This window comes from Phytophthora sojae (assembly GCF_000149755.1).
Source record: "Phytophthora sojae unplaced genomic scaffold PHYSOscaffold_3, whole genome shotgun sequence".
Classification (NCBI taxonomy): Eukaryota; Oomycota; class Peronosporomycetes; order Peronosporales; family Peronosporaceae; genus Phytophthora; species Phytophthora sojae.
This window is the reverse complement of record NW_009258117.1, coordinates 6184701-6212412: the sequence shown is the minus strand read 5'-3', so window position 1 is coordinate 6212412 and position 27712 is coordinate 6184701. Positions and strand designations below refer to the sequence as shown.

The 27712-nt window shown below is 55.4% G+C and overlaps 3 protein-coding genes across 3 annotated transcripts; 2 read left to right on the top strand and 1 right to left on the bottom strand.

Annotated features, from left to right (window-relative positions):
* Nucleotides 1-1004: 1004 nt before the first annotated feature.
* PHYSODRAFT_494348 (hypothetical protein) lies at nucleotides 1005-1259 on the bottom strand (the record flags this gene model as incomplete). Its single annotated transcript, XM_009525663.1, has 1 exon — nucleotides 1005-1259. A coding segment is annotated over one exon (255 nt), but the record flags the coding sequence as incomplete, so codon positions are not given.
* Nucleotides 1260-2534: 1275 nt separating this feature from the next.
* On the top strand, nucleotides 2535-22555 carry PHYSODRAFT_313530 (hypothetical protein; the record flags this gene model as incomplete). Its single annotated transcript, XM_009525662.1, has 5 exons — nucleotides 2535-12018; nucleotides 12136-19490; nucleotides 19560-20401; nucleotides 20735-22375; nucleotides 22429-22555. 5 exons carry the CDS (start codon nucleotides 2535-2537, stop codon nucleotides 22553-22555), a joined length of 19449 nt encoding a protein of 6482 aa, XP_009523957.1.
* An 88-nt stretch (nucleotides 22556-22643) lies between these two features.
* Nucleotides 22644-24419, top strand: PHYSODRAFT_490774 (hypothetical protein; the record flags this gene model as incomplete). The annotated part of the gene is made up of 1 exon (XM_009525661.1): nucleotides 22644-24419. The coding sequence occupies one exon, from the start codon at nucleotides 22644-22646 to the stop codon at nucleotides 24417-24419; it is 1776 nt and encodes a 591-aa protein (XP_009523956.1).
* Nucleotides 24420-27712: the final 3293 nt, after the last annotated feature.

Genomic DNA, 27712 nt, shown 5'->3' with positions numbered 1-27712 from the left:
ATCCAGCCACCAGACGGCATATTTTCCGTTTGCATCCGCCGTGAGTTCACATATCGGATAGAGTTCGCTACCAACTTTTTCTCCGCAGCTGTTAGACGTAGCGGCTTCTGTTTCACCCTGTAAAGATCAGCGGCAACAATTCCAACAGGTGGGATCCGATGCACCGAAAGGCATCCCCGTCTGTGTATGAGTCGGTACATAGCTATCAAACGTTCGGATGCGGTGGCCGCAGTGGAGAATGTGGCGTCGCTGTTGAGAAAGGCGAGTCGAGCGCCATTCAAATTCTTGAGTAGCTCGCTAGGGGTTGCCTCCCCAGGAGGACACTGCAACTTCACGGTTCTGTGATATTGCTCCAAAGGGTAATTCGTAGCGGCGTAGCCACTAGGTGTGTAGAAAGCTTGCCAACGGGAAAAGCGATGCGAGTTTATCCACATTTTTTTTACATGGCCCGTAAGTTTGTGCACAGCTGATCCACGTTCGCAGCCCCTCCATTTCGTGAGAACGCGTTCTTTGACTACAGGAAAGTCTTCCTCATTTGCGTAGTGCATGTCATACAAGTCCCCAAATACAGACCTAGTGTCTTCGGCACTCACACGCTTCTCTTTAGCATATTTCCATACATTTTGCGTCACGTGAAACCAGCACATGAGCACAGTTGTGTGCGGTAATTCCGTGATACAAGCGTTGAACTGAGCTTTGTCCGCATCCATCATGACAAAGCCAGGATCGAATCGGACGTCACACACCTCCAAGCACACGCACTTTACAAATCGGATACACCACCCGATATCAATTGCACGTTTTTGCGATGTGCAAAAGTACACAATGGGGAAAACGTGGCCAGCTTGATCCGAATATCCGAACGCGAAAACCACGTAGCCGTTGATGGTCATACTGTGCGTACTGTCGATGTGAAAGATCGTCGTGCAGTCGCCACGATTTTGAACAGCGATGTACTCTTTAACAAGGCGTAGGCAGGTCATTCCGACTCTTAGCGGATACGATTTGGAGCCATCGCCAAGTTGGGAGACCACACCAGTTTCCCCGGGTGTGGAGGCCTGCTGAGAATCGCACAGAATCACCATTTCGGTGTCCGGTAGCTCCTCCAAATTGTGTTGGTCGTAGAGGTGGCCATCACATAGCGAAATGAGTGGTGCCAAGCTGTTCTTGGGGGTTTTGCGCCGCCAATTCTTCACAAAGTCGGTAACTTGGGTCTTTTGGGGGGCTGGACCTGCTATTTCCCCATCATCCACGAGCATGGCAATAAGTGTGTAGAGCCTTGCCGCCGTAGTTTTTTCTCCAGACCCCAAACACTCTACAATATAGTCCTTCATTTGCTTGGTCAACTTGCGCTCCACAGGGGTTGGAGGGTCGTTTATGTTCATGACGTGGTTGTCTTGCTGAAACACCTCGCATGTACTTGAAGCGAGGCAGAGCTTGAACTTGTATCGACACGGACAGGGAGGTGGACGTCCTGCGCTGTCACCATGCACACGTTTTTGTTCTGCCTTGCAGCGCTTCGAGCGACACGGTACCAATTAAGACCGCATTGGATGATCCCGCCGATGTAGACTAGTCACGATCACTTAAATGGTTGATAGTACAGTTGACTTGATTGCTTTTATCTACTGCATGCGTCGGTAGCTCGTCGCGGTACACCTCCAGTGTGTCCGGCTCCGTTGAACGCCATATCTGATTCCATGGACTCTCTGACTTGGCTCTGCGTCGTCGTCCAGGCCGAAATCCCACTCATCCAGCTGCAGGCGGTCATCGGAATTGTCGGTGGAGGCGTTGTCGCCTCTATTCATCTTCCTTCTACTTCACTTTTGAACTGAGAAGCCAGCACGTTGAAGTTAAATATCTATTTCGGTGGTCATACCAGTTCTCTTGGTGGTCGTACACTTTAAGATTGGTGGTCGCACCTTTTTTTGTATGGGTGGTCCTGTCCATGTTTTGGGTGGTACCGGTACTACACTTTTTTTTGACAGACTGGCACAGAATGTTTGGTGCCAACAACCCTCACTCACTCACTGTGCGGCAACTGGCCGCCGTTTCATACCTATGATTCGGCGATCCTTCGCACACAAGTCGCGTCGAGATATCCTAGGCGCTGGCAGCTCGTAGCAGCATGGCTCGACGTAGGCCACAGCGCAGCTGGCCGCGCGCAATAAATCTCGGGATGCTGTCGATTGGGCTGCTGCTGCTGCTGCTGTTCGTGGCGGTGCGCGCCGACTTCTTCACGCCCGGGGACGTTCCCGGGCCGCCCGAGAAGATCCTGGTGTCGCCCGCGAGCGACTCGTCGGTGCGCGTGCAGTTCCTGCCGCCGCTGCTCGTCAAGCCCGAGGGCGTGAACGGCGCGCCCGTGCTGGGCTACAAGGTGGAGGTGGCGCGCCGCGTGGACGAGGTGCAGACGTTCACGGTGGCCCGCGGACGGGGCCGTGCTGGCCGGCGGCTACCGCGTGTCCTTCACCAACGCGCTGGGCACGGAGGTGACGTCGTGCGTGGCGTGGAACGCCAGCGCCGTGGAGCTCGAGATGGCGCTGGAGCAGCTGCCCAACGTGGACAGCGTCGGCGTCTCGCGCTCGCCCTACAGCGCGGCCAAGAACGGCTTCGTCTACACCGTCACGTTCGACGGCGCGTACCTCGTGAGCGGGCAGCAGGCCAACACGCTCGTGGGGGACGCGAGCGCGTGCCAGGACGTGCAGCCGCCCAACCGCGCGCTGTCGTTCGAGGGCGCGCGCGTCACGCCGGGCGTCTCCGGATTCTACCCGGAGGTGTGGGAGATCGTGTCGACCGACGCGGCCAACGCGCAGGTGCTGGGGGGCACGTTCGACTTGTCGGTGGGCTTCGAAGGCGTCTGGGTGGCGGCCACCCCCGCGGTGACGGCCACGGTGACCGCAGGCTCGAGAACGGCGACGACGAGCGCGTCGATGCTCGGGCGCGTGAATCGAGGAGACCGCGTGCGCATCGGCGGAGAGGAGTTCAGGGTGCACGCCACCGCGCCCTTCACAGACACCACGCTGCCGCTGGATTCGTACCACGTGCGCGGCGCCAGTGGAGCTCCGATTCAGGTCATGGACACGGCGCTGGGCAACGTTCAGGTCACGGGGGGATCAAGGTCCGTGATCACCTCTGGCGACTTCAGCAGTCGAATTGCGGGTGGAGAGCAGATTCGAATAGGCGACAGGGACGTTGCGGTCGCGATCGTTGTAGCTGGCACAATAACGCTGTCGAGCGCGTGGCCTGACGCGTCCAATTTGCACGTGACGGCGTATGTACGCAAGAAGGCGACGTTGAGTGTGAGCGCGGAGGCCGCAGAGATGAAGCGCGCGTTGAGCGCGTTGCCTGGAGTTGGGGCCATCGACGTCTCGCGTGTTGGGCCCTCACTTTCGAATGGATATCGATGGCACGTCACGTTCCAGTCGCTGGACAGCACCTGCCCGACGTCACCATGCCTTCGTGTCGATATGAAGACGGGTACTACAAACTTTGTGGACGTGTATGGCGACACCTGCGCTACGTGCTCAGTGACAGCGTCGATCGTGAAAGATGATACGCGGGTCACTACCTTACGAGCGATCGACGGGGACTACGCGGACAGTGCGATCGTCGCCTCACAAGAAGTTGGCGGAGCGGTGCCTGAAGTGCAGTCGATCTCCACGACAGCAAGTGCCGATGACATCAGCGGCTCGTTCCCACTCAGTTTCCAAGGAGCTAGCGGCGCAGTGATCAACTTTGACGACACCGCAGCCGACGTCCGGGCCAAGCTCCAGAGTCTGCCTACGGTTGGGCGGCTGAACGTGACCAGGGCGGACAATTCAAACTTCGGCGTGACGTGGACTGTCACCTTTCTGTCGAATATGGGGGACTTGCCTCTGTTCGTTGTGGGCAACACGCAGCTGCTGAAAGGCACAGGGGCGGATGTCGTGGTGCAGGAGGTCGTGAAAGGCGTGGATGTGTCTCTGGAAACGATAATTGATGGACTGGTTCCAGGTGAAGATTACTATGTGCGCGCATACGCCCGCAACGAGAACGGATACGGCGCGAGCACAACGGACTTGCAGCAGAGCGGGCGAGGCGCCTTGCCGCTCCTCACTTCCGTGGCAACCTCTCCGGATGCACCGGGCGTGAATGGAATATGGCCGTTGTCAGGCTCGCAGATGGAGCTTCGTCTCTCCAGCCCAGTGGATCATGGCGATCCCGTGTCGAAGTATTTGTTTGAGTACGCGGTCGGTGACACGTTTGGAACTCCAGCGACCAAGAAGGTTTATGTGTTTAATTCTCGCGAAGACGACGCTGCTGGGACTTTTCGGTTGCAGTATGGCGACGATGTTACGTCAATGTTATCAGTGGACACGACAGCTAGCGCTCTGGAGACTGCCTTGAATAGCCTCCCATGCCTGCGGCCAGTTTCAGTCACGCGCGCGGTGTATGTGCTTACAGGAGGGGTGACTAATGGCGTGATCTCGTTTGATCCCAACGCCAACGTTCTCACTACGACGGTCTTGACAGACACTCAGAGCAAATTGTTGGTTAAAGGGGCAGCCATTGATGTTGAAGGGGCTCGATTTACAGTTCGAACGCAGCCAACAGCAGGCAGCACAAGTGTCAACGTGGAGCCTGGAAGCACAGTACCGAGCTTCAACGCAGCTATCCAGCCGAAGGCTGCACTCAGGTTGGACGATTCGGGTAGTGCGCATGGTTCGTATGGGTACGTGTGGACAATTTCGTTCGACAATGTTGTTGGCGACGTTGTGGACAGCAAATACCCCGGTCTGCAGCTGCTTTCTTCGCTTTCTTCGGTCAAAACAGGCTCAGCACTAACGACTGGGATCACTGCTGGCCCAGCTGCTGTCCCCGCTACCCACTACGGCTACTTCGAGATCAACAACGACGAGCGCGTGTGCGATACGTACGTTGTCGGAGCACCTTCGTCAGTTCAAGTATTACAGCTCTTTGGCCCTACAACCGCTACGGCCGGTAGTTTCAAGATCAAACTGGGGAGTGAGACAACTGGCTGCGTTACCTTGGGCAAGCAAGGCACGCCGACTAATATGAAGGCGATGCTGGAAGCTCTCGACTTCGTGTCCAAAGTGACGGTGGAGGAGGTGCTAGCATTCAAGGTGTCCGTATTGACTGGGACCTCCACGTCCAAAGTTACCGCCTACGACAGTACGCTCACCACGATTACTGTTGTTAGTACAGATACTACAGTAACACCAAATGGAGGTCTTACTGGTGGCCAAGTCGCTGTTCTGCTCCGAAACACCGTCATCCAAGTGAGCCGGAACCCCAACGACTTTTCACGGCACTCGTGCAGGTTTGTTATCAACACGACCCCGGCCATCGGAGCTAAAACCATCTCCGTTACCCCCTCTGGGTCTGGGACCTGTACCAGCTTTACAGGCGAGGCCCGGAGTTTGAAGATCTTGGACTTTTACGACTACGAGGTGCGCTTCTGGGGGCACTATCCGACCAGCGAGTGGCCGACGCTGCAGTTTGACTCGGCAACATTCGGAACCGGCGCCGGCGGTTGTGCGGCGTGGGCACCGACTGTGCCAAATCAACCGGTGTACGGCCAAGTCCATACTGTCAAGTATGAGGGCGCGTGCTCGAAAGGCCAAGATGGGATTCAGACGATCCTCGCAGACGCCTCGAGTGCCATCGGCGGGACATTCACACTGTCGTACATGGGAGAAGTGACGCCATCGCTGCCGTTCCAAACAACAGGAGCGGCTGAGATGCGCGATGCGATCGACTCCATCACTGCGCCGGGGACCGTCAACGTGAGCGTGAGTCGGTATGGCACCTACGGGAAGGCGTGGCACGTGACGTTCGTGCAGTCGCAAGACGAAGAGCAAGACGCCATCTTCATCCAGCACTCGCGTCTGACCGGCCAGAGCGCGCTGATCAGCGTCTACCCCACTGTCACAGTGTTTACAGACGCCAATCAGAACGACATCAGCGGCTCGTTCTGGATAACGTTTAACGGTGAAGTGACCGAGCCGATTGGGTTCTCGGCAACGCACATGAAGGTCACCCAGGAGCTGCAGAAGCTCAGTGTCGTGGACTCGGTGGTGGCGCTTGGTGACGCGAGTGCAGGAGACATTGGGGTTTACTCGCTACTTCTCACTGCTGACGCTACGGGAGGCAGCCGAACGCTGTCCAACATTAAGCTCAAAGTTGGTGGGATGTCCATCGACCCCACCCGATTTCTAGCTATTGGCGAGACGCTAGTGATCGGCGCGAACCCCGCGAACACCATTCAGTCCATGACGCCCGTGGATATCACCCTGACTGACCCATTCCCTGGCACGACACCGATTCAGAACTACGACGTGTCCGCCGGCTTGATCACGAAACAGACGAAGCCGTTGCCTGGGTTCGTCGGCATCTCGCCTCTCATGCGAGTTGTTGCGGCGACGAACGGTCTGAACACGTTTCAGCTGCCTGCAGACCATGGATTTATCGTGGGTAACCCATTCTTCATTGCTGGAACAATGTTCACAGTCACAGGGTTGTCTGGAGCGAGTGTCGTCACCACCGACTTGGCATACCCAGGTGAGACTGTCGTTAGTGGCAGCCCAGCAGTGTATCTTTTCGACAACAGACTGCAGACGACGGAGGACCTGAGGAACTTAATAGCTGCTGGTGAAGACCTGTGGCTCCCCTCTGTATCGGCAGACATGACCAAGTACAGAGTTGACGCGGTAACGCAGAGATATCTGCAGGTGACAGGGACTATCTCGACGCCCATTACGAGGTTGCAAGCCTACCATGTATCTTATGGACGGAAGTGGAACCTCGTCTTCCGGTCTTACGATGGAAGCCTCGACACTGTTGATGCCATTCCAGGCCACGACTGGCGCGGGACTGACGCCCGCATCGGTACGCGCAGCCCGAAAGCCGTGTCTCCCAATGTGATTAATGTGGGGAACCCCGCTGCTGTGCAGACCATTCTTCTGGTAGTCGCCAATACCGGGATTGCTACACCGTACACTCTAAGCTTCGCGGACGAGACAGTCGTGGACGCAGGGACCACTAGCCCGACTAACATCCCGTGGGCAACCATCAACGACGACCTGAAGACTCTACTTGAGACCCTTGATAGTGTGGACGGCGTCACCGTCACATCCATGGTGAACGGCGGTACTGTCGTCCACACTGTTTCATTCTGGGGAACGTACCCGATGAAGAAATTGCCGCTGCTCGTAGTCACGCCCGACCTCTCTGGAAACTTAAAGGCGTACGTTCGTGACAATGACGCAGTTGCTGTGACCAAGCAAGACAACTTGATCCTCGAAAGCAGTCAGAACTACGCCTTCCGCGTCTTTGCTGAGAATTCAAGGGGTATTAGTGACTCGGTGTCAATTTTTGAAGCTCAGACATCGGCAAGCTCCGTTGTTCCGACCCCACCGACCGGTGTAGCGCTCGGAGAGTTTCATGGATCCACGTGGCTATCGCTGAACTATTGGGCCCCGCTTTATTCGGGAGGAGCGGACGTGACGATGTATCGAGTAGAATGGGATTCGTCGCCTAACTTCGACAGCTCAAGCGCTGACTACGGTGTGGCAAGTATCCAGAGGGTGTTTGAAGTACAACAGGTGACGACGACGTATCGTAAAGCTATTGGTGCTGGAGGCACGTTTACCCTAGCTTGGGGCGGACGGAAGACTACCCCCTTGCCATTCGACTGCTCTGAGGCGGATATGACCGACGCCCTGGCGATCATCACGGACACTACCGACGTTGCTGTCGACCCGGTGAAAGTTACGCGATCACAAGTGTCCTTGGTGGACGCGTTGAAAATATCCTGGAAGATCACCTTCCTTCACAACCCAGGCGACTTGGCCCCGCTTGTTGCCGACGGGAGGCAGCTGACGGGCGACTTCCCTCAAATCCAGGTTACTGAGCTTATCCAGGGCTTCAATGATCTGGATATTGGGGATTTTACGCACGAAGTCCAGGAGGTTTTCACGGATGGCGTGTCAGAGGTGGACGGGTCATTTGCACTGACATTCAACGGCAAGACGACGAGGACGATCCTAGTAGGCGCGTCGACTCTGGAGATGCAGGCGGCGCTGCAAGCGACGACCACGACGTACTCCATCAAGGTCACAAAGGCGATACGCAACGCGGCGATCAACACCGCCATTTGGTCTGTTACGTTCGCGTATCTCCGAGGCGAGGAGATGGTTGGTGCTGGCAACATATTCACCATGACGGTGACAAACCCGCAGCTGACGGGGACGAACGCCGTGGTTCGCGTCGCTAACAAGATCACAGGGTCCGACCCTTTTCGGTTCTCGCTCACGGGCCTTCGACCAGGCGTGAAGTACTACGCGCACGTGATGGCGTACAATGAAGATGGGTTCGGGTCCGCGACGTCGCCACTCGCAAGTGCTATGACCTGCACTCAGCCACCTGCCCCCCAGTCCGTCACCGCCAGCGTCGTGGATGGAACCACGCTGCAAGTTGACTGGAGTGCGAGTGCAATGAATGGTGAATCTTGCAGTGTGGACAAGTACAAGGTTGAGTGGTATCGCGCTGAAGGAACTCAGGAGCAACAAACGATCACGACATCTGCTGGAAAGGGACTACCGGAGATCCAGCGGCTGGTGAACTTCGCTGACTCACAGTCATTAGGCGGATACTTTAAGTTATCATTCAGAGGCGAAGTGACGGAGAACATCCGCTGGGATGCACCAGCAACCGGTGTGAACTCGGTGAAGGAACGGTTGGAACGTTTATCGACGATTGGCACAGTGGATGTTTCAAAGCAAGAGTCGACCCGAGTCGTCAGCGGGTTTCTCGTGACATCTGCAGGGACGACCGTCACAACCTCCGTTGCTTATGGCAACCTATTAGCACCGAACGATAAAATCTGGATTGCCGGAAACCAGCGATCGATTCGCACCGTTCCAACTGCAACCACTTTCACTATCGACACAGCTCTCGACGTCACGGTTCCGATACCAGTTTTCAAGAGCGCGTTCGGTTACGAGTGGAAGATCACGTTCTTGGCAGGCCACGTCGGGCCTCAGGAACTGATGCAAGTGTTTCCAAGTGACAGTTGGGCCGGTACGAACCCTGGTATTCTCGTCGAATTCATTCAGAAGGGCCTCCAACCGATCAGCGGGGCGTTTCGAGTCACCTTTGCAAGTGGAGGCCTATCGGACACTACACCATCTTTGGCTCACAATGTTTCAGCAGCTGATTTACAGACAGCACTCGAAAGTCTGGTCACAATTGGGGCTGTCGGCGTCAGCAGATCAACCAACGGATACGGATTCAACTGGGTTGTCACGTTCCTGTCGGAGTTTAAGAATGATATTTCGCTTTTGAGCGTCGATGGAACAGAGTTGCAAGGCCCAGGCGCGCGAATCCTTGCCGCGCCAACACTCGCTGGAGTTCAGCCACCGTTCTACTGTGAACGGAACGAGATTGTAGGAGTAGCTGCCGAGGTCGGAGTCCCCAGTCAGCTGCGTTACGTTATTCCAGGCTTGAAGACAGGCCAGAAGTATGGCATCCGGGTGCGAGCACACAACAAAGAAGGCTATGGCTACGCTGCCAGCATCAGCCCGACGTTTCAAATCCCCAGATCGACGCCCTCTGCTCCTTCAGGCGTGGAGCTGCTCGCACTTTCGAGTCGACTATTGAAAGTGCGGTGGAGAAATCCTGCTAGCAACGGTGGAACAGTCATCACCTCGTACGGTGTTCAATGGGATACGTCTGCTGACTTCACTAACCCCGCCAGAGGAGACCTACAGGTAGCGCCGACCGACGTGGCTCCGTTTTACTTCAATATCCCAGTCACAAGTGCGACGAAATACTTCGTCCGAGTGTTTGCTGTGAACGAACAAGGAGCTGGGGATTTCGGAGTACCAAGTCCCAGCAGTATCACCCCCTCGGATCGAACACCCGGACGACCAGAGGCAGCGACGGCGACGGTTCTGTCGAGCTACGCGATTTTGGTGGAGTGGAAAGTGTCTTCGACCGAGAAAAGTTACTTCGGAGGAGACGGTGGGCTTCCGATCACTCAGTACATGATCGAGTGGGACCGCTCAGCAGCGTTTGATTCCCCTCCAGCGTTCGGACTTGTTGACGGCACAAAGCGATCGTATATTATCGGCGGCGATGACGCGTTTACTGGAGTCCGGTCGGATATGCTGATTGCTGGGTTGACTTACAGCATTCGCGTCACTGCATTCAACGCGAAGGGTGCTGGCGCCCCTCAACCAACCACTCCCGCGTCCGTCACTGTGGCGGATCAACCACCAAGCGCGCCGCAGAACTTGAAACTATCGGTAATTTCGGCAGATTCACTGAAAGCGGACTGGACGAACCCGCTGTACGACGGTGGGTCCAGCCTCAAGTCCTACCAAATCGAGTGGGACGATCAGGAGGATTTTTCCAGCGAACAAAGCTCCAGCGCGACGATCCCGATTATTCGGGAAATGCAGTCGATCACGCTGCAGAACGACGTTGTCAATGAAGAGCAGTTTGTGGATGCTACGGTGAAGGTTACGAATGAAGAGCAAGTAGTACGAACCACGTTCAATGGAGTTGACGAGGTGCAGGTAATCAAAACGACCAACCTAGCCGTGGTGGATGAGGTGCAGTTCGTGAAAACATCGGCTACCGATCGCAATGAAGTTCAGGAGCTGCGACTGGATGGAGATGACGTCGACGAGATTCAGGCGATTCGGACGACAGTCCCCGAAGCGCTCGAAGTTCAGACGCTGCAGGTCGGAGTCACCCGCGTAAATGAAGTCCAAACGATATCGCTCACTCTCCCGGGGGCCTTTGCGGACCCTTTACACACCATCGCAGGCACCATCTTCTTCTCGTTCGACAGCAGTATTTGCACGCACTGTGTCAAGAAGATGTACCAGCGCACTGGCAACCTCATCACATCGCTTCAAACTACTCCAGGCGGGGAGTCGATAGTAGAGACGGCATTGAAAGGCCTTGCAAATATCGATGCTGTGACAGTCACCAGGACGCAGAATACCGTCGGACCGGACCTCACGTACGTCTACTCCATCACGTTTACCGGGCTGTATGTGGCAGGGAACGTGCCATCTCTCGGCATCGATGCCGCTGTCACTGTTAGCGGAGTCAGCGTCTCTGGACTCCCAACTCTAGCCACCCAATTAACCGTTGGCAGTGAACTGGCTTACTCCGCTGCGGCCTTGTTCACGGTCACTTACACCTGCGAGTCCTACTCGGACCCGAATGCGATCACGACTTTCAGTACAGCGTGCACCCCCGCCGCCAATGCTGTTATCTGTGCGACTTGTGTTACGGGTTTTGACGGGACGACGTTCACGATTTCCCAAGATTTGGGTGCTGTGGCGTATGTTGCCACTGGGGCCAAGCTCATCGCAGGCGTGTGCTCCTTTGAAGCGGGGACGGTGACTCCAACCACTGGTGTTTCGACGACAATCACCGTGGCTGCGAACGATGTGGGCTCGTACTGCAGCAAGTTCTCGGGTCAAACGCTCGCGCTCTACAAAGCACCGCAGATCGCCAGGGATATTCCATTCAAGACGACAGCCACGACGATATCCACGGGGAGTGTGGTGGAAGGACTCTTGACTGGCGCGATTGACTCGGTGACTGTGGCGCGCAGCGAGTTGGTTACGGCAACTTTCGTTGGATCACTGTACACTGTCACGATCCGGAAGCGGTCTGGCACAGTGCCGCTGTTGAAGTGTGTAGCCACAACGCCAGCCGCCTGCACGGTCGCGAGGACGGTCGTGGGGAGTATGATCACTGGCACCTTTCAGATCGGGCTCATAAGCCAAGCGGATGAAACTTCGGTGTCTCCTACCCCACAGTACACAGGTGACATCCCGTGGGACGCGTCGGAGGCGCTGATGAAGAGCTCGCTGGAGGCTGTTGTGACGCCGAGCTTGAAGCAGGTTTTCGGGACGGTGAGTGTAAAGCGGACGGTGTACGCTCCGACGGGCAACAAGTGGTCGGGAGGTTTCACGTGGCAGATCACGTTCACCAGCCGAGGTTGGAACGTCCCCATGATGGTGTCGAGAACTGCGAATCCGACGACTAACGTCAAGACGCTCAAGAGTACCCATAACCCAACGGTTGACTTCCCATCGGCGGACATTGAAGACGCGACGCACCCGCTCAACCCCTTTGCTAACAGTCGGGACGGGAACCAAGTCATGGGGACTATGATGCTGAAGTTCAAGGATGTAGCGTCTTCTCTCCCCTGTCAAGTTGGAGTGCAGACCTCGCTCGCAACGTTGGATGCCCAGGTACAAGACGCCGTGCTGGAGTCGTTTATCCGGACGAACCTCAAGATCCCAAGTATTCAAATCATGCGGTCCGCTGCGACTCAGGCGAGAGGGTTTACATGGACGATTACCTTCTCCGACCCGACAACTGCAGGCGACGTGGGCTTACTGCAGATCGTATCGTCGACGCTAACCGGTCAGAATGTGAGGACAGGTGTCTACGAGACTACGAAGGGCAACCAGCTAGGCGGCACCTTCCAGCTGAGCTTCAACGGGGAAACTACCGCGCCGATCCCGTTTGCCGCTGATGCCTCAGACATGGAGACGGAGTTGAACAAATTGGGGACGATCCAGCCCAGCAGTGTGATCGTGTCTCGAGGACCCCCGACTTCGGACCAAGTGATGGGATATACGTGGTACATCACGTTCCATTCCTCCGTGTGGGCCGACCCTACTAGCGATCACTCCAAAGGTATCACGGGTAATTGGAAGAGTTCATCGCCCGCGAAGTGGGGGGACGTGTGGGAGTCGGGCTACTCGAAAGCTTGGGGACGTCATGTTGGGCGCCCACCGCTTATAACCTGCATCACGGATGGACTCACAACTAGCGCCAGCGACGGGAGTCAAAGCTGCGTGGCGAATGAGGCGACTAAGGGCGTCGGGCCGATTCGTGGATCGTTTGCTGTGTCCTTGGATACGACCGTAGCTTCCGCTGTTCATATGGCGGTGAACTCCGCTGTCCCTAGTGGAGCTATCGCTCATAACGCGTGGGCTACGAAGGAGGAGAGTGGCAATACAGGAACGTCCGTCGAAGAGATACTGGAAAGCATGGCAAATGTCGGGGATGTCGCAGTTTCGAGGGGAAATGTGGACACGACGAACGGATGCTACGAGTGGACAGTGACGTTTCTGAGAGATGCGAGCGATGCTACTCATCCATGTGAACAGCTCGAGGAATCGGCAGGCTCTCAACTGTGCAACGCCCCGGGGAATGTCCCTCAAATGGGCACCGTTGGTACGCTGCTAACTGGATCAACCTCAGCGGCTGCAGTGACGACTGTCCGGGACGGTACCATCCTGCGCGGAGACTTTACAGATTTCCGAGTTGAAGGCGACGATGGCGTAGCGCAGACGAACACAGTTACGGTCACCTGCCCCAACACAGGACCGTGTACAGTGACATCGCTTACGCTCGAGGCTGGAGGCAACCTCGAGCTACTACCGCAGGATCGCTTCACGGTGGGAACGTTCACGAACTGTATCTTCCAGGTGGCGAGCGTTGTAGCACAGACGATCAACGTCGCGTCCACTACCTGCGTTGGGATGAATACCGGCGCGAATACGCATCTGGGGATCTCTATGCTGCTGCCGTGGAACGCGGACGAAAACCTCGTCGAGCGTGTGCTGGAAGCGGCGACCAGCGATACCGGACGCAAGGTGCGCGTTGATCGCACGGTGCACGGGAAGTATGGCGAGATGTCGTGGCACGTTCGCTTCATTTCTAACCCGGGATTTACTCCGCTTGGAGCTGGTAAATTACCGGGCATCACGACTGCATTTGCCGCTGAAGCTGGCTCGAGTAATTACGACGTGACTGTGACGCAAGTGACTCCTGGCTCCGATGGACTCAGCGGCTCCTTCTTGCTTGACTTCAAGTCGTCTTCGTTCGGGCCTCGTGAGATTTCGTTTGATGAAGACCCCGACCGCTTGCAACGCAAGCTCAACGAGATGGACACGATCGGGCACGTGACGGTGAAGCGGTTCAAGTACCCGTCTACCACTACGGGGTGTGATGATGCAACGTGCTCGGGTGGTTGGGACGATCAGCCTGTTCAAAACCAGGGGACACGGGGAGGGTATCGGTGGAGGATCCGGTTCATGCAGGCTACAGGCGACTACAACGGGTACACTTTCCCTCCTGGTAGTGGGAACGTAGCGTCGTTATCGGTGTCTCGGTCGTCCACGCTGCTAGGGACTGGGGTATCCGTTGACGTGTATACCAACGTTCCCGGTTCATCACCGACAACGGGGACGTTTTCGCTCAACACTACCGAAAACCAAACGCCGGCTCTACCGTATTCAGCGTCAGCGGAAGCCATACAACTTGGAATCGAAGCGATGGACTTGTTTGGTGACGTCGACGTCACTCAAGGCTACTTGGTCACGCAGAAGATACCTGGCGCCACCGCGACGCTGGATCAAGATGGGGTCACGGCAACGATTACTGGTATCGACGACATTCGACAATTTATTGCGCCCACTGACATCATCCGATTTGGGTCTTCGTCGGCGAATAACCTTCTTGGTACGAACGGGGACGCGCCGTTTACGGGGGTAACCGAGACCTCAAAAGTGAACGTTGCGCCGCAGTCTCCGATAGTGACAGCAGCGAACCCTCCGTCGACGAGCATGTTGTTCCCTGGCCAGCAGCTACGCATTGATGGCTTGGTGTACAAGGTCCAGCGAACAGGCCACGAAGTCCAAACCATCACCACATCAGTACCTGTGGGTTCGTGGCTGGCTAGTCAAGACGTCGACTACTACGCCCTGAAATTCACCCGAGCGGGGACAACCTATGGCCCGTCCATTTGCTTTGCGGTCAACACACCGGCCGCCACACTACAAGCAAAGATCCAATTGATGCTGCAAACCCAAGCGCCAGACGTGTTGGTGTCTCGATCGGGTCCGGTTAGTGATGGCACTACGAAAGGATACATGTACTCGGTCTATTTCAACGGCGACTCCGTGACAGGGGACGTTGCGAAGCTCCAAACGAAAACTACGGGCTGTACGGGTTTTACGGGCGCTGCAGTTTCGGTTGGCGTCGTGACGCACGGTGGTAAGTTACCGCACCAGCGGATTATGCTCGCGACAGACTATGAAGACGTGCAGGATTCGACGGGCTACTTCACGATCACGTTCAACAACGTGGACTCTGGCTGTATCAAATGGGGAGCTCCTGCGAGCGACGTGGAATCAGCGCTGGAGAACACGCTAAATACGGGGAACGTGATAGTGACGAGAAGTGGCAACGGAACCTCGCAAACCGAGGTACAGCGGATTCGAATGACTGCGAATACCGAGTTTACAGGAACGAATGGGGTGTTTCAGGTTCAATTGACGCTGAATGGGCAGACGTTTGCAACCAGTTGCTTACCCTACGGCATATTGGCGGAGGATCTCGAGGCTGCTCTCAATGGACTGACTAATGTAGGCGTCGCGAACAACGTCGACCACATCAACGTCACTCGGACAGGTGACGGCCAAGAGGCTTTGGGCTATGGATACGAGTATCTAATCAATTTCCAAGGACCCATCAGTGGCGGCTTTAGCGTTGTCCTCGGCGATGTACCGCAACTGCAGATCGGCAACGTTGGCACAGGAGCGTGTGCGTCTGGAGCGGTTACTGGCATTTACCCGGCGATGATGGTGGAGACGGTTCGGCAGGGCTACTCAGGATATACGTACGATATTTTCTTCCTGGGCTACAAAACGACGCCAGTTGTGACCCTGGTGACTCTTAAGAACGGAGACATCGACAACGTCTGTGGGTGGGCGACAAGCGGAGGCAGCGCCCGGAAGGTTTCAGCAGAGTTGGTGGAGATTGGAGGCAGCAGTGAAGTTCAAACTCTTACAATCGTCGACACTACAGTCACCGGAGCGTACAAGATAACGTGCGGCGGTCAATCATCAAGCTGCCTTCGCTTCACCGCAACGCCGACTCAAGTCGCTGCTGCCCTGATAGCGCTCACGTCTGGTACAACGGGTGATGTGTTGGTTTCAGGTGACTCCGATTTTCTGCAATATCCGAAGGGATACATCTACCGCATCACGTTTGTTGGAGATCTCGTGACGGGAAACCTCCCATTAATCGGCGTTGTACAGTCAAGCGATACAGCGTGTGCCAATGCAGTTGCGACGAGTAACCTCGTAGTCAGTGGTGTTGCCGACGGAGGTGCTTTGACTGGAGACTTCGCGCTTACGAGTGTGTACGACGGGGAGAATCCGAACACGCCGCACGTTGCGTACGGCGTCTCGCAACAGTTCAGCGTCATGGACGAGCAGTTCGAGATCCAGCAACTCATCATCTCCAACCCAAATAATAACATCGCGTCCAATGCAAAGTATAAGCTGACGTTGCTGGGGACAGACACGAATCCGATTCCGTGGGACGCCAGCGAAAGCGCTCTCCAGACGGAACTGATCAGGACCGTGCAAGCCGCGTTGGGCATCACTGTGAACGTGGGCGCTAGTGACATTATCGTGACCAGAAGAACCAACGCAGACACGGCTCCGCATGGTTTCGTCTACATGATTTACTTCAGCGGCTCAACGGTAGCTGGCAGCGTCGGAACCATACCTGTGGTTACGGCAACGGCGCCGGACATTGGCGCTACGAATGTTCTGATCTCAAGGATTCGCAATGGCGTGGGAGGAATCTCGGCGTTAACTGCGAGCTCGATTCCACTCGCTCTACCTGGTGATTCTACCACAGCTTCGCCCTATCTTTCAAGCGCTGGGCAGCAGCAGTTGGATGTGTACAAGGTGAACGGGTTCCTTTGGACGATCAAATTCAAGTCATCACTAGGAAATATTCCAAGACTTGGCAAACAAACCTCGGCATTATCCGGAGGAACGATGACCATCCTAGACGACTTTGTTCAGGGATCGGCATCCAACTCGTACGTCATCACCAACCTCCTCGCTGGGATTAACTACTACGCGCGCGTTGCTGCGTGGACCGACATTGGCGTTGGCGCGTCCACGCCTTCATCCTCTGCTATACCAAGCAGTGCAGCCACCGGCGTGCAGAACCTCGCGTCAGGTTACGCATTGTATCAACGAGAAGTTCAAGAGGTGAGGCTGGCAGCTACTCACGTTACTGAGATCCAGGAGATCACCACTCAAGCGTCGAGTATTCCGGAGGTCCAAACACTGCAGACTTCCGTGTTACCAGCTTCTTGTCCTGGTGGATCGTGCATCAGAGGAAGCCTGGCTTTCCGTGTCCCTACAGTGCAGACTGTGCGTATTTGGGCCACCGCACCGATCACTCAAGGAAGCTACACGTTGTTTTTCCAGAGGAATGTGGCTAGTGGAGCTGGTACCTTCACGCTCTTGGGGACCAAGACGGCTGCTATTCCTTACAACTCTGACGCGGCTGCGGTTACGACCGCGTTGACGTCTGTAGCTAACCCAGCGGTGACCACAGCCGACATCATTGTAACCCGAGATGGCGACGGCACAGTGGACTACCAGTATGGCTTCACCTTTCGGATTACATTTGTCGGGAACAACGTTGCTGGTGAGACGTTACCGATTGTGTGTGGAGACAACTCGATGGCAGGAACTGTAGGCGTTGTCGGACACTGCGATGTGAGTATGAACACAGACACAGCAATGGGGACGGATACTGCGGTTCAGCAAGTGGTTGTGAAGGCGAGCAAACCCTTGGCGGTGGGGTCGTACACGCTGCACTTTACGTATGCCGGAGCAGAGAAAATATCTGACTGCATCCCATTCGATGCATCGGCGGACGCTATGGACGCTGCGCTTGAAGCTATGTCGAATATTGACAGCGTGTTTGTTACTCGTGAGGACTATGCGGATGATACGACCAAGGGGTTCCTGTACAAGATCTTCTTCCACGGTAATGGAGTTTATGGCGACACCCCCTTGCTCGAGTGGAAGAACACCGTGTGTACCGCATTCCAGACGCAGGAGAAGAACGTGCTTACTGCCGTCGGTGTGAACGGCCAAGTGGCGATCTCCATGCTGGATTATGGCGGATATAATGGAGATAACACCTTCGTCGATGCTGCCGCTGCCACGGCCGACGAGCTCACTGCAGACCTGAATCGTCTTCCTGTATTCGGGAATGTCCTCGTGTCTCAGTCGCTGGCGGACGAACAGGGCGGATACATCTGGACGGTGGCGTTCGACGACTCGGAGGGGAATTTACCGCAGTTTATCTGTGCTGTGGACTCAACGTTTGCAGCGGTAACGAATGCAGCCTGTACGACGGACACTCTGACGGATGGCAACGTTCTAAGTGGCAGCTTCCTCATTGAATCCTCGTCTCCGATCCCATTCAACGCCGATGCAGCGACGATAAAATCGACGTTGAAAGCGATGGCTTGGGTCGGAACTGTACAGGTGAAGCGATCGGGTCCAACCCCGCAGCTTGGATATACGTGGGCGATCACATTCCAGAACTATGAAGGAGATGCCCCCACGTTGCGAGTCACCAGCTCTCTCGTTGGAACAGGCAGTCAAATATCCGTGAAGGAGGTCCGGAAAGGCAACGCTTTACGTGGTACCTTCACGCTCGCGTATGCCAGCTCCGTGACAGATCTGATCGCCTATGATGCGTCCGCGATGGCTGCGACGGTAAACCCGGACGGATCGTCGTTGCAAGAGAAGCTGGAGGCGCTGGACGTTGTTGGACGAGTCAGCGTTCAGCGCTCAGGACCCGACAAGGAAGGAGGGTACAGCTGGGTGGTGACGTTCCTGGACAACGTTTTGAACTCTGGAGACCTGCCACTGCTACAGGGCAACGCTAGCTCTTTGACGGGCGAAGGTGCGGTCGTGTTCACCCGAGAGGTGACCAAAGGGTCCAATGCGGTGGGAGATCAGCTGTGGTTGTCCTTTGATCCACCGGCGACCGACAACGGCAGTCCCATCACCAAGTACCAGGTCCGCTGGGATACGTCGGCCAAGTTCACAGCCAACCCGGCGGACGTCTTCATCACGGATGCCGACGTGCTGTACCGGACGCAGCGTATCACGACAGGCGCTCCCAGTCTGGCGTGGTCCAACAACATGATCCAGCCCACAGTCCCCGAGATCCAGACGCTGAAGATCATTACGGCGGGGACGTTCACGCTGACCTTCCGCGGTGTAGCAACCGCGACGCTCACAGCTGGAGCCACGGCCCAAACGGTGGGCATCACGTCGATAGCCAGCCTCGAGGCAGCCCTTGAGGCGCTCGCCAGCGTCGGCTCTGTCGACATTTCGTCGGCTGCGACTGCGTTGGCGGTGAACGCCGAGTTCCTCATCACGTTCACGGCGCAGCCTGGCGCGCTGCCCCTACTAGCGCCGTCCCATCTGACCGTCGCGTCGGTCGTGGAGACGCAAGCAGGGACGACCAACTTCCGCAAGGAGGTGGTGGTGTTCTCGTGCCAGGCAACAGCGGGGCAGGTCCGGTTCACGTACAACGGGGTGAACGCCGACGTGGACTTCAACGCGGCGTTGGCCGACGTCGAGATGAGTCTGCAGACGCTCTTCGGTGTCGAAGCGGAGAGCCTCAGCGTGTCGAGCGATCCGGCGCAAACGCTCTTGTGCAGCGCAGCGAACCCGAAAGACGTCACGATCGTCTTCGACCGCGTGTACGGCGACATCAGCCTCACTATCGCGAAGAAAGTTGCAGCGGGAGCCGACGCCGTCATCACGCGCAACACCGACGCGTCCATCGACGGCGTCTACAACGACAACCCCGCTCTCACCATGAGCGGCACGTTCCAGGTGGGCTACCAGGGCCAGTACACGCGTCCACTGAACGCCGAGTCGAGTGCGGACCAGCTCCGGTACGCACTGGAGGACCTCGACTCGATCCAGACGGTTGGCGTATCAAGGCAGCTATCGTACCAGCCGCTGCCAGGCAAGGTGGACGTGACGGAGGGCGAGATTTTCGTCACGTGTTCTGCAGGCGAGGCGTGCGGCTTCTACTCTGCTGCGTACGGACTGCCCGGGTATTCGATTCGGATCGGCGGTGACTGGTACACGGTTCGCACGGACGTGGTGTCTCCTGGGCTGTCGAGTACGCGGTTGTATCTGGGTGACTTGAATGGCCGTGAAGTTGGGTATCTAGGCTTGACGCAGACAGGAGTGACGGTGCACGAGTGGTCGAAGGGGTACGTGTGGACTGTGGACATGTTGAGCGTGGCGTCTCCACTCGGCTACATCCGTGCCAAGGCACCAAGATTGGTCCCAGAGGATGCAAGTGTGGAAATATCTGGAAGTAGATGCGATAAATGTTACTATTTGCCGACACAGACATCCAAGAAACTCACGATGGGGCAGAAATACTACATCGAAGATTACGCTTACAATGATAATGGCAAGGGAGACGTCCCGGTGGGCGGGTCAATCACCGCAACACCGAGTAAAGTGCCTGCTGCACCGTCGAACGTGAACCTGGCTGTTGTCTCCGGCCAGGAGATCGAGGTGTTCTTCTCTCCGCCGCCTCTGGCCACCACGAACGTGAGTCCGAATTTCAACAACGACATCTCGTCTTACATCATGCAGTGGGACGTCATCAATACGTTCAAACACGGGCGTCAGATTTGCGCCAACTGTGCCACGAGCCTCAACGGCAACACGCTGCTGGTGTCGACTTCGCTTATGAACTTGGTGATGCAGAACACCAAGTTCACTGTCGCTGACGGTACTTGCGTGCTGACCGTAGATACTCGAAGCCCGACCACGGTTCAAGTGTTCCCCAACCATGGCTGCGCCAACTTCAACGGTCAAACGTACTCACTGTACTACTACACGTACCCGCCAGCGATCCTCTCCGGCTCGTCCATCCAGGGCTCACCGCCGTTCCGCTACGTCATTTCCGGTCTTACAGCTGCCAAGACGTACTACGTGAGAGTGGCGGCGGTCAATTCTGTTCCAGTGCAGCAGGTTGCGTTGAGTGGGGAGCCCCCGGACAACCGCCAATGGAGTTATTATCTGTCGGCGACTACTGCGGATCGGGTCCCTGATCCGCCGCTGACCGTCTACCTGAATCCGTATTCCGCTACGATACTCGAGCTGCAGATTCAGCCGTCGACGCGCGACGGACAGGGGACAAACGGCGCCGGAATTACCGGCTTTTGGATTGATGTGGATACTGTGTCGACGTTCGATTCGGCTACGAAGACGGCTCCTGTCGAAGTCCTCAGCCCTAGTGCGTTGATCCCGGAGCTGTACACTGGTGGGTCGCGGATCTACTACCTGACCGGGCTTACAACCGGCACGCGCTACTACGCGCAGGTGAAGCTAATTAACGTGATAGGGTACAGTCGCGCAACCATCGCACCAGCACCACAGATCCCGACTAAGCATCCAAGCGGCCCGGTCAACGTCAAGGTCAGTACGTTGACGGTCTCGTCAACTCCGATCACCTCAGCAACGGTGTCGTGGCAAGTTCCTCCAGACAACAGCGGGTTGTCACCCACAGGTTACAAGGTGGAGTGGTGGCGCTCAGATTCCCGTCCAGAGATTCAAACTGTCGAGTTGAAGTGGACGACGCAGCCGACGGCAGCTCCATTTAGTCTCTCATTCGGTGGGTTAACGACGCCGGACTTGCCGATGGACATCTCGGCTGCGAACCTGCGCTTCGCTCTGATGAGCCTGGCGTCAGCTACTAGCATCCCGATTGGACACATCACGGTGACTCGGTCTGCGGTGAATATCGTGCAAGGATACCAGTGGACCGTGACATTCGACAACGTGAACGTGAACGCTGGGAATCAACCGCTACTCCAGTTCTACCAAGACCCAACAGCAATTACGGGCGGAGCGGGTGTTGTCGGCCGAACGTTTGAAGTGCAGTCGGGTATCGCCCCACCTGCCGGAAATGTGTTCCCAGGGAAGCAGGAGGTGCAAGTTCTGGTGACGTATCATGCCACCACGACAGTCGGTGGGTACTTCCGACTGAGCTATAAGGGGTCGGCGTGGACGAACTTCTTGCCTGCTACCGTGAGTGCTGCAAACCTCAAGCTCGCGTTGGAAGCACTGCCGACAATCGGCGTTGTGACGGTGAACGCGGAGACGATGTTGCTGAGTGGAGCGGCGTGGTCGATCGGCAGGGTGTGGACCATCACGTTCGAGTCGAATGTGGGGAACCTGGCGCCACTTATCGTGGATACATCGAGAATCACACCGACAACAGCGTATGTTTTGATCAAGGATGGAGAAAACGCGGTGGGCACGACAGGATTGCTCTGTCTACCCGATGGAACGACCGGTTGTCCTGGCTCATGGCCTGCGGGTTTGAAGAATCTGATGCAACAGGCTGCACCACTCAAGACCATAGCGCAACTCGCTACGCCCGGTGAAGCTGCAGTGGAGTACGGCTACTATGAGACGACGGATGCCACTACATTAGCCTACACTATTCCAGGCCTGACGCCAGGACTATCCTACCAAGTAGCGGTGGCAGCCAAGAACCCGAAGGGCTTAGGAGATCGCACACATTCATCGCCTGCAGCAGTGACGCCACCGCTACAGGTTCCAGGACCTCCTGTTAACATCAGCGTCGGCGTGAATCCTGGAGTTTCGACGCAGTTGGTGGCGACGTGGGCAGCGCCCGCTAGTGACGGTGGCAGTCCCGTTTGGATGTACCGGGTGGAGTACGACGCGTCCTCTTTGTTTACGGATCGCGGCCAGCAGGATCAGTGGTGTCCTGTAGCTCCAACGCCAGCGGTCTGGACGGTCCAGACGACGAGAACGAGTGCAGTGTCGACCAGTGCTATCGCGAGTGGCTTCTTCAAACTCGAGTTGACGCGGAACAACATTGTGGAGTTGTCGGACCCGATCCCTTGGAATGCCGTTGCTGAAGCGAGTGATGAAGCCAGCAGCGTCACGTCCTCCAGCTCGGGAGTCTTCTGTACATCAGCTAGTACCCAATGCACAAGCAGCAACGTCGCTCCGTTCGGCCAATTGGAGACGTCGGGCTCGATGGAGTCCAAACTGGAACAGTTTGCTCAGCTTGCGAATGGAGTGGACGTCACGCGCAGCGCTGTGGCGACCGACGGAGGGTATACCTGGACCATCACGTTCCTTGACGGAGGGAACGACTTCTCTCTAGCAGCGAGAGCGAACAACCTCGCATGTACCGGCACGAACTGCGCTGGTACGTACGATGTTTTGGTGGGGCGGGTGAGGCCTGGCGTCATGCCCTCGGCTTGTACCGGAAGCCACGTGATGCCGACCTCCGGTGGGCTAAACAAAGGGCAACTGTACTACGTGCGCGTGTTCGCTTACAACCAGATCGGCTTTGGAGATCCGCAGCTAGCTTCAGCGCCCATGAAGCCGATGGTTGTTCCGGGAGCTCCGACAGGCGTGACCCTGGCCGTTCTAACAGTGTCGGAGTTGATCGTGCTGTTTAACGCTCCTGACGATGACGGAGGCGACACCGTTACGGGCTACGAAGTGCAGTGGGCTACTGACAGCGCCTTCACGTCTCCGAGCTCTGCGTCTGTGCAACTAACCACGGGTATGAGCTCTCCATACAAAAAAATCATCTCGGCTCTGACGAAGGGAACTCGCTACTTCGTCCGCGTCCGTGCGCGCAACTCGCAAGGCCTCGGACAGTTCCAAGTATCGTCGCCAGCCTCGCAGCAGCCGTACACGACGCCAAGTTCCCCGACCCAAGTGGTGCTAGGCATCACAAGTTCGACGATGTTGACGGTCGGGTGGGCGCCACCTACGGACGACGGAGGCGACGTGATATCCGGGTATGTGGTGCAATGGGACGTGGCCGCCTCGTTCAACTCGCTAGCGACGGCAGGCAGCACCACGGCGGTCATTAACGACGCAACGCAGCGGTCGTACACCATCACACTGCTGACGCCTGGGACGCGCTACTACGTCCGCGTCTTCGCTCAGAATCTCGGAGGCAAAGGCACTCCACAGACGTCGACACCAGCGTCTATGGTGCCGGCAACAACTCGTCCTGGCAAGCCGAACTCGCTGGCTGTAGCCGCTACTGCTACAGCTGGCCAGTTGCAAGTTGTGTGGCAGCCACCGCGCGTCCCTGCCCATGGCATCCCGTGCGCCGGAACAATGCAAGCGCCTCAGAGCTGCCCCATTCTCGGTGGCTTGGACATGGTGTACGGGGGTGTCAGCTTGGAGAGTTACCTCGTGCAGTACGCCGTCTCGAGTGACTTCTCTTTGGCTACGGAAGTGGGTGTCACCACCACGTCGGCGATTATATCGGGGTTAATCAGTGAGCAGCCGTACTACGTGCGCGTCTTGACAGTGAATAGCCAAGGACTCAACAGCGACTTCTGCACGCGCGCTAATGCCCAGGGTTTGCTCTGTCCGGACCATTTAGTGCTGGAAGACGGCAGTGTCGTCACGGGAGAGTTTGTGTACGCTGCACCGCAGTAGGTTATAGAAACAGCTTATAAAAAGCTCCGACCATCATCAGTACAAAGCAAGAGAATCGAGCCCGCGTGCGACACACCGCTGCAAACACAATACCCACGATTGCCATCGTACGTGGCCCTCTAGCACTATGATATTAATTAGCCTTTTCGAACGTGCAGTTAGCAAGTAATATGATATTATCAAGGTTTTCGAATGCTGTAGTACTGTAACGAAAATACTACCGTAGCAGACTACACTTATGTAGGGATCTCTACACTGCTCTATGAGGCAGCGCAAAGGAGTTCCAGCTCTCAACACTTGACGTGCCGTTCATGGAGTAAGAGCATCTCCAGCGGTGGGTCTTATCCTAAGACGTAACAGGGTCATTGAGACCACAATTTTACAGTTGAGACCCGCGCAGACCGACTTACTTCCAGCGGTGAGTTCTAAAGCGAGTCTTATAAGTCCATTCCCGCATGTGAAAATCGTATTCAGTCTTGGTGCAAACTTTTAAATACGGCGACTCTTCAGTTTTGTATGGGTGGCATTAAGATTGTGGTCTTATTTTAAGACTCGAAAGCCAATCTATACGTCCCGGTGAAGTTAAAACCTGCAATAGGACCTTCTGGTGGAAGCCTGCGTTACTTTTAGGATAAAACCGTGTTTGAGACCAACCGCTGGAGATACTCTTAGAGCTAATTGACTTAAGTGATGTACACTACATTGCGTATCGCAGACGTTTGTGCGTTTCACTGTATGTAATCGTGTCTGACTTCCAGGCGAGGACTTCGGGGTAGACCTACTACAATATTTAGCTCTAATGTTACGCAGCAACATTTACTGAAGAGGAAGCCTCAAAATTCTAGGAATTGTTGGATGCATTTCACGTTTATTAACGATGCCAAGCGCAACCTGCTGCTCCTGGTAGTGTGGGGCGTTTTGCTGTTAGTAAAAAGTAGGCACTAACTCACTTTTAGTGGCATATTGTAGACGAATAAGTAGCAGGGGAGTATTCGTTTGATATATTGCGGTTAAAGTTGACACAAAGTGAATGACAGGCTGCATTTTTCATCATAGGATGAGATTGGCCAAGCAGAGCAGTAAACATTATTCAAATATCAAAGGTTCTAAGTAATACCCGCTCTTCTTGCTCGTTAAAATGGTGCTGCTCGTTCAGCGATCACATGTGAGCAAAATCTGTCATTCACACATACAGCTAACTCTACAGTATGTTGACAGATCAAGGGTTTCCACGATCGGGCAGTCATGTAAGCTCTTCGTCTTGTCATTCTAAAAAAAATGACAAGAACGAACATTCTAGCGGGTTTTCGCATCTGATAGGTAAGAGCAGAAGCGCTACGGCGCGTTTAATGCGTTAGCTCAGTATGAAGTGGAAGTACCTAGCCAAACGTATCGACAGGATGAGAATGATCTCTTCATTCGAACGACAAACACCTTCATTCTCGGAGTATTGGCAGCATTCTAACGTTGTAGTTTATACGCGTGCGCGTGCGCGCGAGAACGTTCTGCTGATGCCCGTCGCCAGGATATCAATACTCTAAATAGTACTTTGAAGTAGATCTACATAGTATTGTGGTGTGGTGTGATATTACTACTGTGTTGACTTGACATTTGTAAGCCGAAACTATTCACTGAGGTTGCTGCTGTAGCAAACAATTATCACAATCCTTTCGACAAATCTCAGTGAAAATAACTGATTTATGGAAATTCCTCTATCAGCTTGAGGCTCATATGCAGCGACAGCGCCAAGCGCATGCATGCATGCATAGATACCTGGATGGCACGTATACTTGAGACACAACAAGCGAATGGATGACGTCAGTTGCCAAAGTCCATCCTATAGGTTATCCTGCGGGAGCAAACCTTAACTATAACTAGTAATGGAGCACCTCAGTCGCGTTGCTCCGTTGAGTTGCTTGGGGGGCCGACACCCTGCAGTGGAATCTCAACTGCAGGCCGACGTCTCCGCCCTCCCAATGGATCTAATGAAGCTGTTGATTAATTGGGTCGAAGCCACCACGTGCAGATCAGTGCAGCTTCCGATCTCGACATCATATCTTCGATTAGGAACACTATTATCATAGAACTGCATGAAGACTCGCCATTCCATGTAAGAAGTGCATTGCGAGCTCCAGACCCCCGCAATAGAAAACTAACTCCGAGTTGGGGCAACGGGTCCGTTCGCTGGAATGCTCGTCGCTGGGGCCGCCTGCGGGTTTTCTGCGGCTACGCTTCTCGCAACCGCTCACTACCGGTTCTAGTTCTGCACTCGAGCAGGTCAATGAGGTAGGCACGAGCTTGAAGCGAGAGTCTGTCAAATCTTATTTTCTAAAATAAACTGTAGGAGACTGATTCTGATGCTCCCGTATATAAGCTTGCTGACCTTGTTCCCTCCGCTCTAAATCAGGGTTCGAACGCGACGAGGCGTCTAGGCATCAGAGCCAATAAAATGTAACATTTTAGCTAAAGTTGCACCCGTCGTGGATCGAATTGAGTCAGTACGTTGATGAGTCACTTATTCACACGTACACGGACGCCGTTCCTTATCGACATTGGTACATTACTCATGTACTTCCTTATGTGGTTCGACGCTGGTCAACCACAGCACTAGCGAGAATTCCTGATTGCTCTCGTACTATATGGTACACTCCCTTCTCTGAAATCAAGAAGTTATGTCAAGATGTTGAATCCCGTCGCGATTGGAGCGGGGTCATCAATCTGGCTCTTAGTACTGAACGGGTGGCTACTCTTTCGACGTCTACTGCTGGCGTCCTGGAAGATACGCCATCCGGTCATAACCAATAACGGCAGCATAGCTGCTGAGCCTCCTCGAGGCCATCGACAAACCACGATGGAGGATTTTTTCTCGCCGCAGCCTAGGCAACAATACAGTCTGCAGCTACGACGAGAATTTAGTCGACAACGGCGGCGACATCGCCGCCAACAACGAATAGCTGAGCATGTCGCTCTTCATGATTCAACTAACCAACCAACGCTTTGTGAGTTGGATACGAACGACGTCACGGCAGGTTTGCTGACGCAAAATGTTCGAGGGCTAGGCAGTGACGAAACGACACGGGAGGAATGGCTTGCATCATTCAGAAAGCGAACGTCGATCGGAATACTGGATGCAGTACTGTTGCAGGAGACGCACGTCACCGAATTCGAGATCCCGTTAGTGACCAACTTACATGCCAGACAATGGGGCTATCGCACAGGTGCTGACTTGCCGAATTTATCCTTCTGGTCCGCTTGTAGCGGAAGATCGGCAGCAGTGGCAATATTGGTTCATC